The sequence below is a fragment of the Xenopus tropicalis genome, chromosome 2, assembly GCF_000004195.4.
Source record: "Xenopus tropicalis strain Nigerian chromosome 2, UCB_Xtro_10.0, whole genome shotgun sequence".
In the NCBI taxonomy this organism is placed as follows: domain Eukaryota; kingdom Metazoa; phylum Chordata; class Amphibia; order Anura; family Pipidae; genus Xenopus; species Xenopus tropicalis.
This window is the reverse complement of record NC_030678.2, coordinates 38,798,311-38,816,172: the sequence shown is the minus strand read 5'-3', so window position 1 is coordinate 38,816,172 and position 17,862 is coordinate 38,798,311. Positions and strand designations below refer to the sequence as shown.

At 38.1% G+C, this 17,862-nt stretch overlaps 1 protein-coding gene across 5 annotated transcripts in view; it reads right to left on the bottom strand.

Annotated features, from left to right (window-relative positions):
• dhrsx (dehydrogenase/reductase (SDR family) X-linked) overlaps nucleotides 1-17,862 on the bottom strand; it is a 152,466-nt gene that overhangs the window by 30,035 nt on the left and 104,569 nt on the right. For all 5 annotated transcript variants that reach the window (XM_031896696.1, XM_002933618.5, XM_004911740.4 and 2 more), the window contains one exon: nucleotides 7,748-7,955. In XM_031896696.1, coding sequence (XP_031752556.1) covers nucleotides 7,748-7,955 — 208 coding nt within the window. The remainder of the gene's footprint in view (nucleotides 1-7,747; nucleotides 7,956-17,862) is intronic.

Sequence of the window (17,862 nt, the reverse complement as noted above, 5' to 3'; positions counted from 1 at the left end):
AGACAAGGACACGTATTTACACACCCTTCAATTAACTAGTGCAAGAGAAGTACAGGTATTGGACCCGTTATCCAGAATGCTCGGGACCAAAGAGTATTCCGGATAAGGGGTCTTTCTTTAATTTGGATCTCCATATCTTGTCTACTAAAAAAATCAATAAAACATTAATTAAACCCAATAGGCTTGTTTCGCATCCAATAAGGATTAATTATATCTTAGTTGGGATCAATTACAAGATACTGTTTTATTATTACAGAGAAAAAGGAAATCAGTTTTAAAATTCTGAATTATTTGATTAAAATAGAGTCTATGGGAGACGGGCTTTCTGTAAATCAGAACTTTCTGGATAATGGGTTTCTGGATAAGGGATCCCATACCTATATATATTATCTGTCTCCATGTTGGGAGACATGTTCATATTGGTGGTGAAATGATCCTACTGGATTTTTTTTTTAATGATTATATCATTTTTAGCAGACCTTTAATCTAAATTACAGAATGATCCCTTATCCGGAAAACCCTAGATCACAAGCATTCTGGATAATAGATCCTATAACTGTACTGCAATATGTGCCTCATGCACTCAGATAGGCACAACAGGCAAATTGGTGCACACAGTTTGTATAGATGAAGGTGAGCACTTTATGCATGGTGGTTTAATGGGTGTATTTCTCTGCTCATTTTAGCTCTTATTTAAAGTATATGAGCCTTTTTCCTATAACCCAGTTAACTGTAAAAGAATTATACATAGGGAACAGAGGGAGGCTTCAAAGCTTTACTTTTAAAAGTAAAACAGCTTATCCTAAGCCTTTAAAGAAATCTTTAAACATTTAGCTGTATTAAGGCAGAATTTTTGCTTTGTTTTGCATTTTCTAAGTTATAGAAATTTTGCCTTGAATGTCTTTAGAACAAAATCTGCCAAATTTAGATTTACATTGCTTTTTTTACCTATATGATTATTAGCATATAGACCAGGCATTTATAAAACAGCAAGTAGGTTATACACACAGCAGAATGATATAGTATTTAATTTGCAGGCCACTCATCTTGTTATACTGCCAATTTGCAGGATATCAGTCTATCAGCAATATACAGATTTGCAGTTCCCTGTTACAATGATAACTTGGCGCTTACATACTGAATCTGTTAACAGATCCAACTCAGACTGACTATTCTTGTTAATACCAACTTTAGGGGGATTAAAAGTTAATCCTGTCCCAACCGTGATTCATCCACTTATGTAGAGATTTCCTATGGAAGGAAGGAGCATCCTGTTGACCCAGGACCATAATTGGTTTATACAACTTAACATTTAGATTCCAATCTCTTGAGGGGGTGGTACTTTACTGTAGGGCCTGAGACAGAAGGTCTCAAACCTGAATATTAATAAATGCATACATATATGAATTGGTAGAAATTCTTGCTGTAAGAAGTGAAAAGATATATGTTGCACTGAGGAACATTGCTACAGGTGCATGTAATTCTGCTAAAGAACCATGTCCCCCTAAGGGTAGTACCATTTTTAAGTTAGATTATATTTTAGAATATTTAGTTTCAAGACCCCCTTTATGGTCCAACAAGGCCACCCTTAGGGGCTGATTTACTAAGACACGAATTCCGACCGAATTGGAAAAATTCCGATTGGAAAATGAACATTTTGCGACTTTTTCGTATTTTTTGCGATTTTTTCGGCGCCTTTACGACTTTTCGGAAATTATCGCGACTTTTTCGTTACCAATACGATTTGCGCGAAAAAACGCAAGTTTTTCGTAGCCATTACGAAAGTTGCGATTTTTTCGTAGCGTTAAAACTTGCGCGAGAAGTTGCGCTTTTTTCGTAGCGTTAAAACTTAAAAGGCGCAACGTTTTGCGCAAGTTTTAACACTACGAAAAAATCGCAACTTTTTGCGCAAGTTTTAACGCTACGAAAAAATCGCAACTTTCGGAATGGCTACGAAAAACTCGCGTTTTTCCACAAAAAACGTATTGGTAACGAAAAAGTCGCGATAATTTTCCGAAAAAATCGCAAAATACCGATCATTACGAAAAAAACGCAATCGGACGCATTCGGCCCGTTCGTGGGTTAGTAAATGTGCCCCTTAGTGTAAATAGTGCCCTGTACATAGTGCAGTGGGTACCACTTACAATCAGTGTAATAATGTGGATGCTGAGTGTTTTAGGTGAGTATGGAGAGTGTGAGTGTTTATGAAAAAGGATAACAGTCAGTCCAGCTTCTTTCTTTCATAGGTGGCCAAGCAGCATGCCCAACTCGAGGCCTGACTATGTCATGTATAGTCATTGCAAAAATGGTGAAACCTTTGTTTAATCAGTCACCCTGCTATAGTTTTTAAAAGACAAAAGATAAGCACATTGATCTATTGTAAGTGTAATTCCCATCATGGGTACTCACTCCACAGTTTGGGTCAGTCTGGAAACTTCTAAGTAAAGGCTAGCTGGTCCAGCAATGATAAATAAAAGGGAGGAGAGTTTATGACAGATATTAAAGTGGTCTCTATTTCTTGCCAAATGTGAAGACTAACACGCACAAAATATGTGTAGTGGGCTTTGTTGACATGAGTATGATTTTCTTTTTTGATACTCCCCCAGAAAGCACACAACTCCAGAAATGTAGCCCCGTATTTTGCCAGGCTTTGGTCAGTCTGCCCCTTGTTATTACAGGACTTGTACCCAAAACAGATAGTAAACTGAGTACTTTCTCTTTTCCATTAGTTGCAAAACAAAACGGATGTAACATACTCAAAAGAGTTTGAATTAGTTTGAATACCACTAAAATGATATGTACTTTTATTGTAGAAAGCAAAAGCTGACTCATTCCTGCACACTGCCTTAATGTTAAAAGACCCTTCCCTTCCACACAGAATAGATATTTGTATTGAATGCTGTATTGAATGTTTACAGGACAAAAAGCTTTTCTTGCTGTTTAAAAATACATTTCCAAGGTACTTTGTAGAGACAGAATCAACAAAGACACGCAAGGTCTATTATATGTTTAAAGCTAGGCCGAGCAGACTTAAATGAATATTGCCAAATTAAACACCAGTACATTTTAAAATATAAATTTATGCAAAAAAAAACTAGGGATTTTCATTTTTATATTTCCTTTCACTTTGCATTGGGGGGTGCATGCAGGGGGGGTGAGCCCTTTCTCTAGTATGTGCCATTGGGTACTCCTAAATAGAAAATTGCACTTTAAGAATTAAGGGCCGCCTCCTGGAATCATAGGATTCACAGTGCACACAAACAAGCCAAGGCACACATAGGGGCATATTTATTATGCTGTGTAAAAAACGGCGAGAAAATGCACCACGCATCGCCAGGCTTTGCCGTGTAAAAACGGCGTAAAATCGGCATAATTTTTTTTACGTGTTTTTTCTTCCACCGGAACTTATGTAAAATAACGGCGTAATATCCGGCGTTCAGACAGCGATTTTTTCCATTAATTTTACACAGCTTTTTACTCCATTTTTTGGGCGAATTAGTTTTATACAGCATAATAAATACACCCCATACAGTAAATGTTAGGTCACATCAGCCAATTAATGGAAAAAGTTCTGCCTTTTGCTTCCACACTACTTCCTGTTACAGTTAGAGCTGCGTTATTTCTGGTCATGTGATCAGAAATGAGGGACAGGGTCGGACTGGGGGGTGAAGGGCTCACCGGGGCCCGTGCCCATAGCCTCCCCCCCCCAGGGGCCCCCCTAACCCCCCTCACAGGGCCCCGCACCTGACGTCCTTCCCCGAGCGCGTAAATGGGTCGGGTCTAGGCCGCAGTGTCCCGGTGGCCCAGTCCGACCCCGATGAGGGAGCACACAGCCCATCACTAAATAGTGGATCAAGGGAAAGAATCTAAAAGGGCAATATTAACTGATATATATATATTCCAGTTTGGAATTTAATAGGTCACTTAACATAATATAACTTTCTGTTGGTTAAGTATTCATTTTGGGGGTATAGTTTTCCTGTAAGAGGGAGGGATTTTTTATTTGCTGAAAGATCTACTTGGTGTCAGTTAATAGGGTAAGTTAATAGGGTAGAGACCCTATGAAGTGAATAAGTTATTTTAGAAAAAATCCAACCTGACAAACCTTAATATTAATAACAAACAGGATAAACCACAAGATAAGCTGGGTTCTACCAGAAACAGATAGGATGTTCCTTAGTAAATACAAACTTTTTTCAAATATACTTTCTCCTCTCATTTTAGTAAACAGACTTTATTAAACTAAAAATGGAAGCTTGTTGGAACTGCTCTGCTTTGCCAGGGGTCTCACACATGGGTAAACATTAGGGATGCACCGAATCCCAAATCCTTCGTAAACAATTGGTTATGTGACAAAAAGTCATGTGATTTTAAGGATTCAGATTTGGTTTGGCCAGGAGTGTAGATTCAGCCAAATCCGGATCCTGCCAAAAAAGGCTGAATCTTGCTTCCCTAGTAAACATCTTCAGGAGATTAGTGGCCCGCAGTGGAGAAGATTTATCACGGGCGACTAATCTCCACATGTGCCATCGCCCTTATACAGAGACAAGAAATGAAGTCTAAATAAATACTAATTGGTAAAACTTGCTGATAATTTTTCATTCATGTAATAACTTTAAATTCCATTAAATCCTGAGCTGGGGAAAAGGCTTAAGAAAGAGACCTAAACAGACAGAATGTACAGAAGACTGTAAGTAGGAAAAACTGTGTGGCCTTATATTTGGTTTAAATGTATACTAAGGGCCCCATCTAGAATATGCATTAAAATATTGGTCTCCAGTGCTTTAAAAGTAATTTTATTGAAATAGAAAAAAAACAAAGAAGGGCAACTAAGCCAATAAAGGTTATGGAATGTCTTATTTATGAAGAAAGACTTAACAAGTTGGGTCTGTTTATGCTACAGAAGAGACACATAAGAAATATGTTATACATATAAACATATGAGGGGGCCGTACACAAAACTTTCAGATGCATTATTCACCGGTGGGTCTTTTCAGCAGACATAAGAGATTAGAAGAAAGGAAGTTCCATCTCAAGGTGTGAAGAGGATGTTTTTATATGATGAAATCTGTTGTGGAACTCTCCTTCTAAAGCAGTTGTACAGGCAGATACATTATAAAGTATATAAGAAAATGCTGAATCTTAGGTTGGCTTCAGATGTTTTTTTGTCTTCCTCTGGATCAACTAGCAGGCCACAAGTCAGAAAACAAAAGCAACAATCTGATTGGTTGCTATGGGCAACATCACCGATGTTGGCTTACACACTATAATAAACAAGTTAAAGGTTATGCAAGTTTGTTAAGAAAAAGTGAGGCAGAGAAATAGATCAAACTCCAGTTTATTGGGAGTTGTTGTGGTGTTACAATAACAGTTCATAGCAGCATAGTCATTACAAAGTACTGATTCCCATGTCAGAAGCAAAGTGACAGAATAAAGGAAAAAAAGCCAAGTGAGAATAAATGGATGGATGAGTTCAGAGAAAGGAACCAAGAACAGGTCATGGGTAAGTGGAATGAAAACAAAGTACTTTTCCTTTCCTTTTTTCTTATGGGAATATTGACTTCAGTGAAACAAAACTAAAAGACATCAGGAACATCTAAGCACCTTTTTCTTTGTCTTCTGGTGTATTCAGAGAATTGGCTTGTAGTCGATAACTATTCAGGTCACACATGGCATTCCCTGAAAAAGTCCATTCAAGCTCATGCATCAAACAGCATTAGAATGGATTGTGATAAAGGTCAAAGAATATCACACAATCTTATTCTGTCCAGCAAATGTTAAATGTAAACACCTTCCATTTCTAGTCTTATAAGCAAGAAACAGCAAAAAAAAAAATCAGCCTTAGCCTTTTCCACAGTCTAATTCACTTGAGCAAGAAGAAAAAGATCAATCAAATGAATAGGATCTAAAGAGTACACTTGGGGGAAGAATTCTGAAATATTGATTCTTTCATTGATCTATTCAGATGACAGCATCACTTAATACCTTTATATCCAAATGTTACTATATTTTTGTTCCCCAAAGCTTCTGCACATCACATTGCCTTCAAAGCCACTGACAAAGAGATGGATGGGGACCTTGGCTATCTTCAGATGACCCCTATTTTCTCAGAAAGTAGCATACCATCTATTTTTGAGTGCCTCATAATACTTTTGAGCAGAGGTACAATACATGGGTGCTAATGGAAACGATGTCCTTCATTACTGATACAAAAAAATATGGACTTCTATAGAAATAAAAAAGTTGTAATTGGCCTTAGGAGCTGTACTTGGTTTATTCCATGTCACTCAGGTTTAAAAGCAAATGGAGCAGGAGAATTGTTTGCACAGCCATATGGTGTTGAAACAGCGTTATAGTAGAAAAAGGAAGGCAGCATTGTAGGCAAGCAGAGGGCAGTTTCTAGGTGCCAATGCAACTAAAGCATACAGCAAAAAAATTGCAGACATACAAATGTAAATCTACCTATTTCAACATTACCATTCAAAGTAAACCCTTACAACACGTTACAATTTTTGAATTCCAGTTCTTCTTGTTCCCTGAGAAGGCACCTTGCTAACTCTTATAAACTCTACCCTTTTGGTTCACATGGTAGGGTTTTCAAAGATGTAAGGAAGCGGCATAGACATTTACACATGCAGGTAACTGCAGAAGAAAGTCCTCTTTTGACTGTCTTTTGACAGGAGGATATTGGTACATTCTGCCGAAACATCTTACCTTACCTAACAAAACTCACACAAACTTTCTTGTTTCCATTTATTTTATCTTTGCATATTTATACCACTGAATTCCCTTCACCTGAATTGTGTGTGCCATTTCTTAATAGTTTTGGGAGACTCCCCATTACCTCCAAACCATTCTTGCTTCCAAGGTCCAACATAGGTGTAAACAAAAGGAACAGATTTGCTTTTTAACCCCATGCTCCATTAATCCATAATAAATAAAGCTTGATATTGAGGGTTCTGAGAGGAACCACTAATGCAGCTTGCTATGCACATAGGGTCCATAATACTGCATTCCAGAAAAATGATTGCATTGTTCCTTGTGTGATATGAAGACTGCTGTAAGGGCTGTGACAGACGGGGAGATTAGTCGCCCCGCAACAAATCTCCCTTGTTGCGGGCGACTAATCTCCCCGAAATGCCATCCCACCGGCTAGATAGACCGGCCAATAGGATGGCATAAGCAGCTCCGCGATTTTCCGAAATCACCTAAATTGCCTTGAGAGGAAACTTTCAGCACTGCGTATGCCATCCCACCGGAGATTTACATTCTATTTTTCCAGCTCAAAAGACTTCAAAAAAGGCAATTAATATGATCTTTATCTGATTAAGTATTTTAATCAGGTAGTGTGGTTTATTACCTGTTATTATCGATCCGAGCACCTAACATTTACTAAAACACAGTAAGGGTAATGTTACATGTCTTCTCTTCCAGCAAAAATGCCCAATACCCAACGTAGTTTTGTTTTTTTTATTTTTCCGAAATGAAAACCACGTCCTTTTTAAAGGAATATTTAATGGCTTAGACTCGTACAGATAAAGATGTAAAACGACATTCACAAAGGCAAGAACAGTTCTGCTTTGAGACTGAGAGGTATCTGTGTGGATAAAGATCCCTGTTTACCTGCACTTCTATCAAGCACGACAAGGAAATAACAGAACTTAATAAACAAAGGAACTCCTAGGTTTCCTATTTCTAGGCAAATAGTAATATTTTGATGATCAAATACAGTAACAACATATTTTACCTGCTGTTGAGATCATCAAAGTTAAGCTCTCCAACATAATGGGTAGCAGATGAGACTGTGATGATACGAGCATTCAAGTTTTCCGTGCCTGATTCTTTCGTTGTTTTCAGTAGAAGGTTTGTCAGTAAGAAATGCCCCAGATAATTTAAGCCAAAATGTTCTTCAAAGCCATCTGCTGTTTTGCGCTCAGGTACCAACATTACTCCAGCTGCCATAAATAAGAGCACAAACAAAAAATGCAAAAGGATTATTTTCTGTCTTGCTATAAAAATAAAGAAATAATTGAAAATCCAGAAAAAAACACTGTGAAATAAAGTGGTTTCCAGTAATCTGAGTCAACTTCATTAAAAGTTTTTTTTTTAAATTAACTGTAGGAAATATCTATGGTAGTGTTTCAGTAGTAGGTATTGATTTTGCATTGTATTGCACTTTGCTTCTTTATACAAATGGAGGCTCAGTGTTAGGGGTGGGATTATAATCCAGAGTAACGGATATGGCCCCCCCCAGTTACCAAGGGTGTTACATTATCTTCATACTATACGGGGGCACATTCATCAATGTACTAATCCTAAAAAAATTTATTTTTTTTAAAGTTTTAGAACTGTGAGTATTTTCTGTGATTTTTTTGTACTTTGCGACAATTTGTGCGATGAAATTGTATTTGTCGCGAGTACGAAAGTTTCGGAATTCATTCAAGCTTCGGTATCGTGACTTTCCTTTTTTGGAGCTGCAGAGTGCCATTGAGTCCTATGGAAGGCTTCCAAAATCATGCACTAAAGTTTCAAAGTCAGAAAGGTTTTTGCGCCTTTTACGATCATTCAGAACGTTCATTTTAAAACTTTCAGATCGTACGTAATTTCATACGACCGCGATCCAAAATTTTCGTACTTTAAGCTCACATCAGAAAATATTGGATTCAATCCGAATTTTTTGTATTGTGCTTTTTAATGTTCGAAATTCAGAATTGCAGCTTAGTTTGGATCAAGTACAAGGTACTGTTTTATTTTTATATAGAAAAGGGAAATCATTTTTTAGAATTAGAATTATTTGTTAAAATCAAGTCTAGGGGAGATGGCTTTCCCATAATTTGAAGCTTTCTGGATAGCGGGTTTCAAGATAACATTTCCTATACCTGTACAGGTATGAGATCTGTTATCTAGAATACTTGGGACCTGATGTTTTCCAGATAGTGGGTCTTTCTGTCATACTGTCATGATTTTTATGGTATACTTTTTATTTCTAAATTACACTGTTTACATAGAAAATAATTCACTCTACCTAAAATTTTATTCTTGAACCAACAAATGTATTTATTTTTAGTTGTAATATGTGGGCAGCCATGTCAGAACATTGAGCCAGAGCTACACATTAGAACTGCTTTCAGCTAGCCTACTGTTTCTCCTACTCCCCATGTAACTGGCTGCCTACACACATGTAGATAATAACACAATAGATGTAACTGGTCACTATGGGGACTGTGATCGCATGGTTTTGTGCCGTTCCGACCTATCTTCTCAGCTTTGGTTGGGTGTCTTAATGTGGACTAGTCTGGGTCCGCAAGATGTGGGTGTGCAGCACTCCAGGGTTGAAGAGGAGGGATGGGCCAGATGTTAGTGTTTGTCTTTCTCTCAATATCCCTATGCCAGGACTGTTGTTTTTTATCCATTTTGGGCAAGCATTAGTCTGTGATGGCTTTTGATTGAGATCCTGACTTGGGAGCTCCTCAAAAACGTGGCCATCTACTGGGTCCACCCCCCAGGAAGCAATTGTTTTTTATTGTCTTTATTCGCTGTATAATTTTATGCTAATGATAACACTTATTGTGCTTTGCAGTCCATGTATTATGCTACTGTCTGTAACGGTTTATTGCTCTGTGTGTTGTACCCTCTAGCACCACCAGTTCCCGTATTTTACCTGGTGGCCCTGGCCGTCATGGGCCCATCAGACCCAAGACCGCTGCCAAGGCTCCCCTCTGCAATTGCTTTAGAGCAGCTGCAAGTTTTCAGTAGAATGTACACAGTGGGGCAGAAGGCATTTTGTGATGGATCATTTCATCAATTTTACTGCTCTGTGTGTGGTGCCCTGCACCACCACCAGTTTCTCCCTTCTCCTCTGCAGGGTTACAGAAAAAATGTCTCTTGGGCGCAAAATAAAAGAAAAACGGTTAATGAGAAAGTAGATAGAAAGGATTACAAATAAGAACATCAATGATATAAGGTCAGGGAGGTCTGTAAATAATGGAATGGATTAGATAGAAAGCCAAGGTTATTAGAGGGTCAGTCATTGAGATGACACTGGCAGCAACCTGTCAGCAGATCTCTCTGGATGATATAATTGTTTACACCACATATTTTGTAGATATCAATTACTATCATCATAATTATAATTATCATAGCAATACTTTAACCTTGGTTTCCACCTCTAATATTGCAATGCAATCGTCTGTCCGTATGTTTCTAAATAAACGGTTGTCATGGGCAAGTTCTAACAAAAAGGTGCCATATACATAAAATGCAGGATTAACTCAAGGCATTAAAAGAAATGAATTGTGAAATGATAGCTGTTCACGTAAGCAGCTAGAGCACAGGCCTAGATAGAAAGATAGAGTATCCAATCTTCTCTGTTGATCTTGCTGCAAATTAAATTTGTCACAGTGAATAATATGAGATTATTTCATACGGATCACAGAACTAGCAAAAATCTGTAAAAAACAAAAGGAGACATGAAGTATGCTGTTCTTCCAAAATGCAGGCTCTCTGAGTCCAATCATTATTGAAAAATGTCAGGAATATTTTGTTTTTGGCTTTTTGTGTCTGCAGTTTTTGCCGCATGACTATGCAGAATAAATCCTGAAAAAAAAAAAATATTATATGCTGCTGACATAAACTATGTGAGATATTTAGCAACATGCTCTATGTACAGGGTCTCCTCATTCTGTATCTTGGCCAGTACCCCCTACTGATGCAGGAGAACTGTGAAGCTACAAGCACATTCAAGCTGGAGTTAATTCCAGGTTTTCCTCTGCAGGCTGCGTCAACAGGGGCAGCAGAGTTGCACCAAGTAAATCATGTAGAAACATCATTACATTGCCGGAAATGACTCAATCCCGTCCGTTAAACTTTGGACACAATTGCATCTGATCCATAAAGACATACATCCACAAATGTGTAAGGTGTAACTCCGCACTTGGTTGCTATGACTCTGAACAAATTCTGCACAGTGGGTAAAGAATAAGGCAAATTGTGTCTAAAATGGTATTTGCACATTGCAACAGACTAAGGGGCCATTTACTAACACTTTTTTTCCCTGATTCAGATTTTTTTAGCATTAAAAGTTGGAGAAAAAAGTCACAAATTTTAAGAGATCTACTATGTAACAAAACGGCTAAAAATCATAATCCAACAATTTAAGAAAAATGAGAAATACTAGCGTTGTAGTAAATCTGCCCCATAGGCTTAGCATGGTGAGCTCCTTCATTATTTGTTACTATAGGTTCTCTAGTAAGGGGACAGCTTGGCCACTATCCTGAGTGCCACGATGGTCCTAAAGGGGTGGTCTGCCTTTGAGTTAACTTTTAGTATGATGTAGAGAGTAATATTTTAAAACAATTTGCAATTGGTTTGGAATTTCAGCAGCTACCTGGTTGTGCAGGTTCAGATTATCTTAGCAACCAGGCAGTGGTTCATGAATAAGAGTGAGCCTGAATAGAAACACAAGCAATACATGTAACAATAACAACAACATTGAAGAATCAGAAGAAGTCAAATTATTCAAAATCTATAAAAAAATAAATAAATAATAAAAGCCAATTGAAAAGTTGCTTAGAACTGGCCATTCGATACTAAAAGTTAACTTAAAGGTGAGCTACCAATTTAAGGTTTCTCATTCTGTCTTAAAATAGAAATGGCTATATACTTAGAACACTATACAATATATAAAGTATAATAGATATAGTTATTACCACAAATCTGATATTCCCAGATGATAATGGTGGCAGAAAGTAGGTGTTTCTAAGGTAGTAATCAGCAGTTTCGCTGCAAGAACTTCAAGGCATCTCCCTTCACGCCAATGCAGTGTCACCATTGCTAAACAAAGGGCATAGCAACTGCAAAAAAGAGCAAAGCTCAGCCTAGCATCAGGGAGAATGAGATACCCCATGATGTAAAGATTTCCCTTTGTGCCTATCATAGCTACAGATCTCCTTTCAGTGCATGCCTAAGGTAGGGAGCAGCCATGTTACCCACGCTCTCCTTGCAACGTGCCACAACATGTAAAACATGCCCACTAAATATAGTCTCTCCAAACATCCTTTTAAGCCATAGCTGTACCTGTAGCTAAGAAATGTACCCTGCCCCAACCTTAATTATTGCATTACAATATAACCCTCATATTGTTAACTACAATCATATACTATCCAATGAATTGCAATAAACCTGTTGGGCCAATGAAACAAGAGACATTTGGACCACCACATTGTTACTCAGGAACCTTCTTCCTGTGGCACATGCTGAGGGTTCCTGCGTGGGATTCTATTCCGTGCAATTCTTGCTTCTCGTCCATTGTGTCTCCCATAGGCAGAGCATTGGGTATCGGAACAGCCATGTTACCCACTCTCTCCTTGCAAGAACAATGTGCCACAACATGTAAAAGGTGCCCCCCATAGGCAGAGCATTGACGTAGTTGTGACAGCAAACAGGAAGCGTGTTTTGACCAACAGCATCTTATCAGTAATTCAGTGAATAAACTAAAATAGAAGCTAATTATTTTTTTAACGTTTCCTACAGAAACACCATGAAATAATGGAAAAAACCCTCCTCTTATAGTAAACAGCCAAATAAGCATTAGTCCCACGCATATCTAATTGTATTTGGCTAGACTAACCAGATAAGACAAATTATAATACATTTAAAACCATATCCATCATACTGTATTTCCCTACAGATATGCCTAGACTATGTTGCCTGACAGACTCACTTAATGATGTTCTAGATATTTAGAAAGTATGATTAAACTGAATATTTCCTGTAGCAAAACAAATCATGAAAAAGGAGAAATCATTTTTGGACACAATGATTTATTATTCTCATGTGTACAACAATCTCGCTACCTTTTTCATACCCAGCTCAGAGAAAAGACAGCAGAGAAAATACGCATTTTAAATGGACTAACAATAAAATGTATTTTCATTTTCTTTTTCATTCGTTTTTTATGGCTATAACTTGTTTATTGCAAGCTGACTAAATGGCTGCAGCAGATGCACTCCCAGCAGTGTAATAACCAAAGCCTGTTGGTGATGACGGAGTCAGATTAAGCAGATTAAGCAGCTGGAGGTTCCCAGAAGACTGTGCTGTGAAGTGACCGGCTGCAGCGTATGCAGGCAATACCGGTGATGCTTACCCCTCTGTATGGGCCACATTTTACAAAAATCAGAAGGTGGTTTGTTCCATGTTTTTTTTGTTTTATAATTCTTACAGAACCTTGAAAACATACAACTGAAAGCATGATCTACTCATTATCTTCGTAGTGATAGATGCTTCTGGGGGACTGTAGGCGGAGATGGGAGAACTCAAACAGGAAACAAATGGAGGGGATTTTTAAGGCATGGTTTTTGCAAAGCCCATCTGCAATTGGTATTAGGCTGCTCTTGTATGGTCACATTAAAGGTGGTCATACATTGGCAGATTTCAGCTGCTGATTTGGGTCTGTAAGACTGACTCAGCAGCTTATTTGCCCCTTTATGAGGCCCTCTGACAAACCTTCCTGATCAATTATTGGACAAATGTTGATCGGACAGGCTTGAATTTTCATTGGATTGGGGACTGCATCGGCTCGTTGATGGAGCTATTAGTTGCCATCTTCCCTTGGGATCTTATTAAAAGACTAATGAGCTCTTTTTTGCACTGTAACTACTTTGTCGTTGGCCATCTCCTAGAATCTTGTTTTTGCAGGTCAATGCTAACACTACAGCCCTGGCTGATCCTTTTACCTGGCCCTGAGAATAGTACTTTTCACTACTGTTTTCAGGCACCTTTGTAAGATATCACATAAGCCAATTCAGACGAACTATAAGAAATGACAACAGCAAGGAAGCAAGTAGAAAGTGATTTTAGCAAATAAAAGGGAGCCTCGATGAAGTCCATCCAAGTCACAGTTGTGACTTCTGGTCCCATTTTAGCCTTATACCTTTTTGTTTATGTTCCATAACCACTTACTGTTTGTAGCTCTCTTACTGTAAACACAGACATACACGGGCTGTCAAAAGCTGCAGACAGGAAACCGTGTATGGGGCCCATTGTCTGGCTTACCCCACCAATATCGGACAGGTTTAAAAATCTCATTGGGCAGAGGAGCCTGCATCCCGTCAATGTGAGCCAATCGTTTCTCCAAATTTTAAAGGAGAAGGAATGGTTAAAAACATGTAAGCTTTATCAGAAAGGTAAATACAACATTTTATACTCACAGTGCTGCTGCTCTGTGAAAAGAAACACCTCAATACTTTCCTTCCATTGTGTACACATGAACTTCGGTATCAGTGAGCTCTCAGCTCACCCCTCCCGGACATGGGCTTGAGCATGCTCAGCTTGCTTCTCTCTCCTTATCCCTTCTCTCTCTGCCCCTCCCTGCTGTAATCTGAGCCCAGGGCTCTAAACCAGTCAGAGACACAAGGGTGCAGGAGATGGAAGTGATGTCCTGCTGCTTTCTTAAACAAACACAGAAAGCTTTTAGGGCTATTAGGGCTGTACTCAGGTATGGTAAAGAATTCTACAGAATAAATATAGGGTTCTAGCTTGGACTATTGTGGCTAATCTATTAGGAGTAAACAACAAGTTTCAAATAGAAATATCAGGGATTTCTTTTGTGATTTTTAGTAAAATATGATCATCAACATCTTTTACTTAAACATACATAAATTCCCTGCTCTGGAGTAAAAATCAGAACTCTGGTCATACTTACTGTATTGCCTAAATGCAAAAATGTGGTTAAAAACAGTCCTGCTCGTAGAGGGAATTCTTTTTAAAGACTATAAGGGTCATTTATGATTGGGAACACAGTGTGCAAAGTGCAAAACCAGCAAATGGAAATGCCACGGGTCAGAGGACAGAGACCCATGGCTATGCCCATAAATACATTGTTACTTGCGTTTGGCTGTATTAATGAAGTGTGGGTGGGGATAGCACTTAGTGGTCTCCACCTCCCACCCCCTACCGGTCCCCTCCCTGACCCCACCCTCTCCCTGAGAGACATGAAATACTCCTAGTATATAGGAATAAAGAAGAAGTAGAGAAGACCATTTCAATGATCAGAGCAGGAAGCCCATAAGATGTGACATCCCTGCACACAAATATTTAGCATTGCGTATAACATATTTGTGTATACATAAATATGTCTCCATTTTAAAACCAATATACTGTATTCAACAATGTTCATACTTTATATAATACACTGTATAGGCTGCTGTCTGTGTTCAGCTACCTGTCAAGAATAGTGCCAACATTATTATTAATACAAGTTAATGAGTGCTTCTCCCAACATTCAATAAAGCCTTCCATTTGCCCACAAAGTTTTCTTTGAGATCACATACAGAAAACGATTTCTCAAGGTATATAAATCATTATTTAATCCTCTTAGTTTCTAGCAGCCTTTGGCCCTTTTTTATGACCCCATGATGGGCAGGGGGAATCCATGGCCAGAACAGCATAACTTGCTGGTTTCTCAGGCATCTGAAGAAGATGCTTTGTGTAGCTTACTGCACTGTGCACTGATGTCTCCAGCCATGCAAATAGTACATTTGTGCTCTCACTCTTATTTTGTCAGAAATCATAAAGCAAGGTTTTGATTCCTTTCTTGCTTCATATTTATTTAAAAACTATGAAGTCTATTAAGATAAACATGCTTTCCAATTCTTTATACAACACTTCAATAAATCTTTAATACAATCTAAATTCAAACGGTTACTGAATAGTTCATTCAGGTATTTTCTATGCATAAAGAATGAGGTATTGTCTACTGTGGATAACCAGGTCGCAGCTCACCTTGGCATTTCTTTATGTTAAAAAAATCTTTTATTTTCATTTATTTTAAATACTGAACTATAGAGTGACCTAAAATGCATTTTTTTACAGTATATGCAGAAAGGGATATTTTATTCCTTACTAAAGAGAAATATGACTTTGTATAGTTTTTATAGTAAAAATCAGAATGTAATGTTTTGCCAGACTTAATGCAAACTGTAGCAACTGGCACCCTACCCTACCCACATCCTACTGCCCAATGTCCAAAGGACTCCCCTCAGAAGTGTAATTAAGTGGGTTTCTATATTTGCAAGCACCGGGTCACCACTTTGTAAGGGCAAGTGATGAAATTTAAATTCAAGGCTATAGCTAAAACACTGACTTTTGGGCATTTGTCTGACTAGAGACAGTTCTAGACAGTAGGAAACTGACTTGCAGGCCCTAGGGCTGTGGATGGGAGGCAGACTGTACGGCAATCACTTAGAATTGGGATGAATAACAACACAGGACAAAACAGAAATCTGATTACGAACATTTCATACACCAGTGGAACTTACAATCTAAGCATTAAGAAGTGGCCTCTATTTTAAAGTGCAGGCTTTTTAACAACACATACTAATAATAACCCCTATTTGCTCTAACCAAAGGCCCATAAAGGTAATATAGGAAGAACCGCTAAACACTAATTACATTATGTTCATATTTTTCTAGTGTATTTGTCAACACCTACATATATTCAGATAAATGGAAGGAAGAAATCCAACATTACTCATAACGGATGTTTTTTGTTCTTCTATAAAGTCTGTTCCTTTCTCCCACGCACAGGCTGATATGTTCTACACCCACAACATCCTGGAGGACAGCCTACTGTAGACTCCATACATTGCAAATCAAGGAAGGATTTCCATGTCATTTTAGCTGGTTATATCTTCAAAAAGATCTCATACAAAGATATATTGCTATAATTGGCCATGCACAGGCCAATAATAGCTGCTGACTCTTCATAGTAGTAAGGGCTGTGTGTGGGACTGTGTACATGATAGGTTTGAAAATACTGTTGGGTGAGAGCTTTTGATGCCGGCATAGGGACCTGTTTTGGCCCATATGATGATCCAATCTTTGGACTGGGGCAACTCACTAGATCTTCCAAATTAGGCAAAAAAAATCTTGCATTGTTATTATAATTCTAGTCCAAAAGAACTCGCTTTTTGTAGTCAAAGAACCCCTTGGATTCGTTTATAGGCTTTGGGCTAACAATGCTGAAAAATTAGCTCTCACCTCTTAAAATCAGCAAAAAGTAATCATGTATATATCTGAGAAATTTGAACAATATGCATTGACTCCTGCAAATAGTTGTTTTTAGGTGCAGTATCCTACCTTATTTAAGTTATGTATGAGATAGAATATCTTATTACTAGCAACAGTTAAATTGGTCTTTAAGGTTAGTTTTTTAATCATTTGCTTTTCTCTTTTGCCTCTTTTCAGCTATTAAACAGGGGTCAGTGACCCTAGAAGACAAAAGGCTACTGCTCTTCAAATAAACTATTTCTTGGAAACAACTTTCCTATTTTATTTGAGAGAGGTTTTTATTCTATTGTTCCGTAGAGAGCCATAAATGACATTTGACCCCTGTTTTTTCTTTTCTTTTCTGTGTAAGAAATGAAACCACTGCATTCAACACAATGTACCAGTTACCAGCTATATAAACATCTGCCCCCTTTGCTACCAAGCAGCTTATTTGTATAAAATATAAGGCAAGTAACCAAAGTGGTTTCTCCACGAGTGTATAAAACACAGATTCACTTTGTTCCACCCTGACTTTAGTGTGCACTGACAGGCACCACATTTGGAATTTGTAGGCAGTGAATCTCTGTTTTCTCTGATAACATATTTAAGTTGGCAGAGAAAATGCACTGTGTAACATTAGCCTAAGAGCAATTGGACATAGTGTGTTATGTTGCCCACAGACATCAGAATGTATGGAAAAAAAATTGGTACTGCCGCCAATGTGAATCATTGATTGTCAAAGTGCCCAAACGATCAGATGCAGAGTAACAGTATGCTATATTAAAATGCATATTAACTTGAATTTTTTGAAGTTAC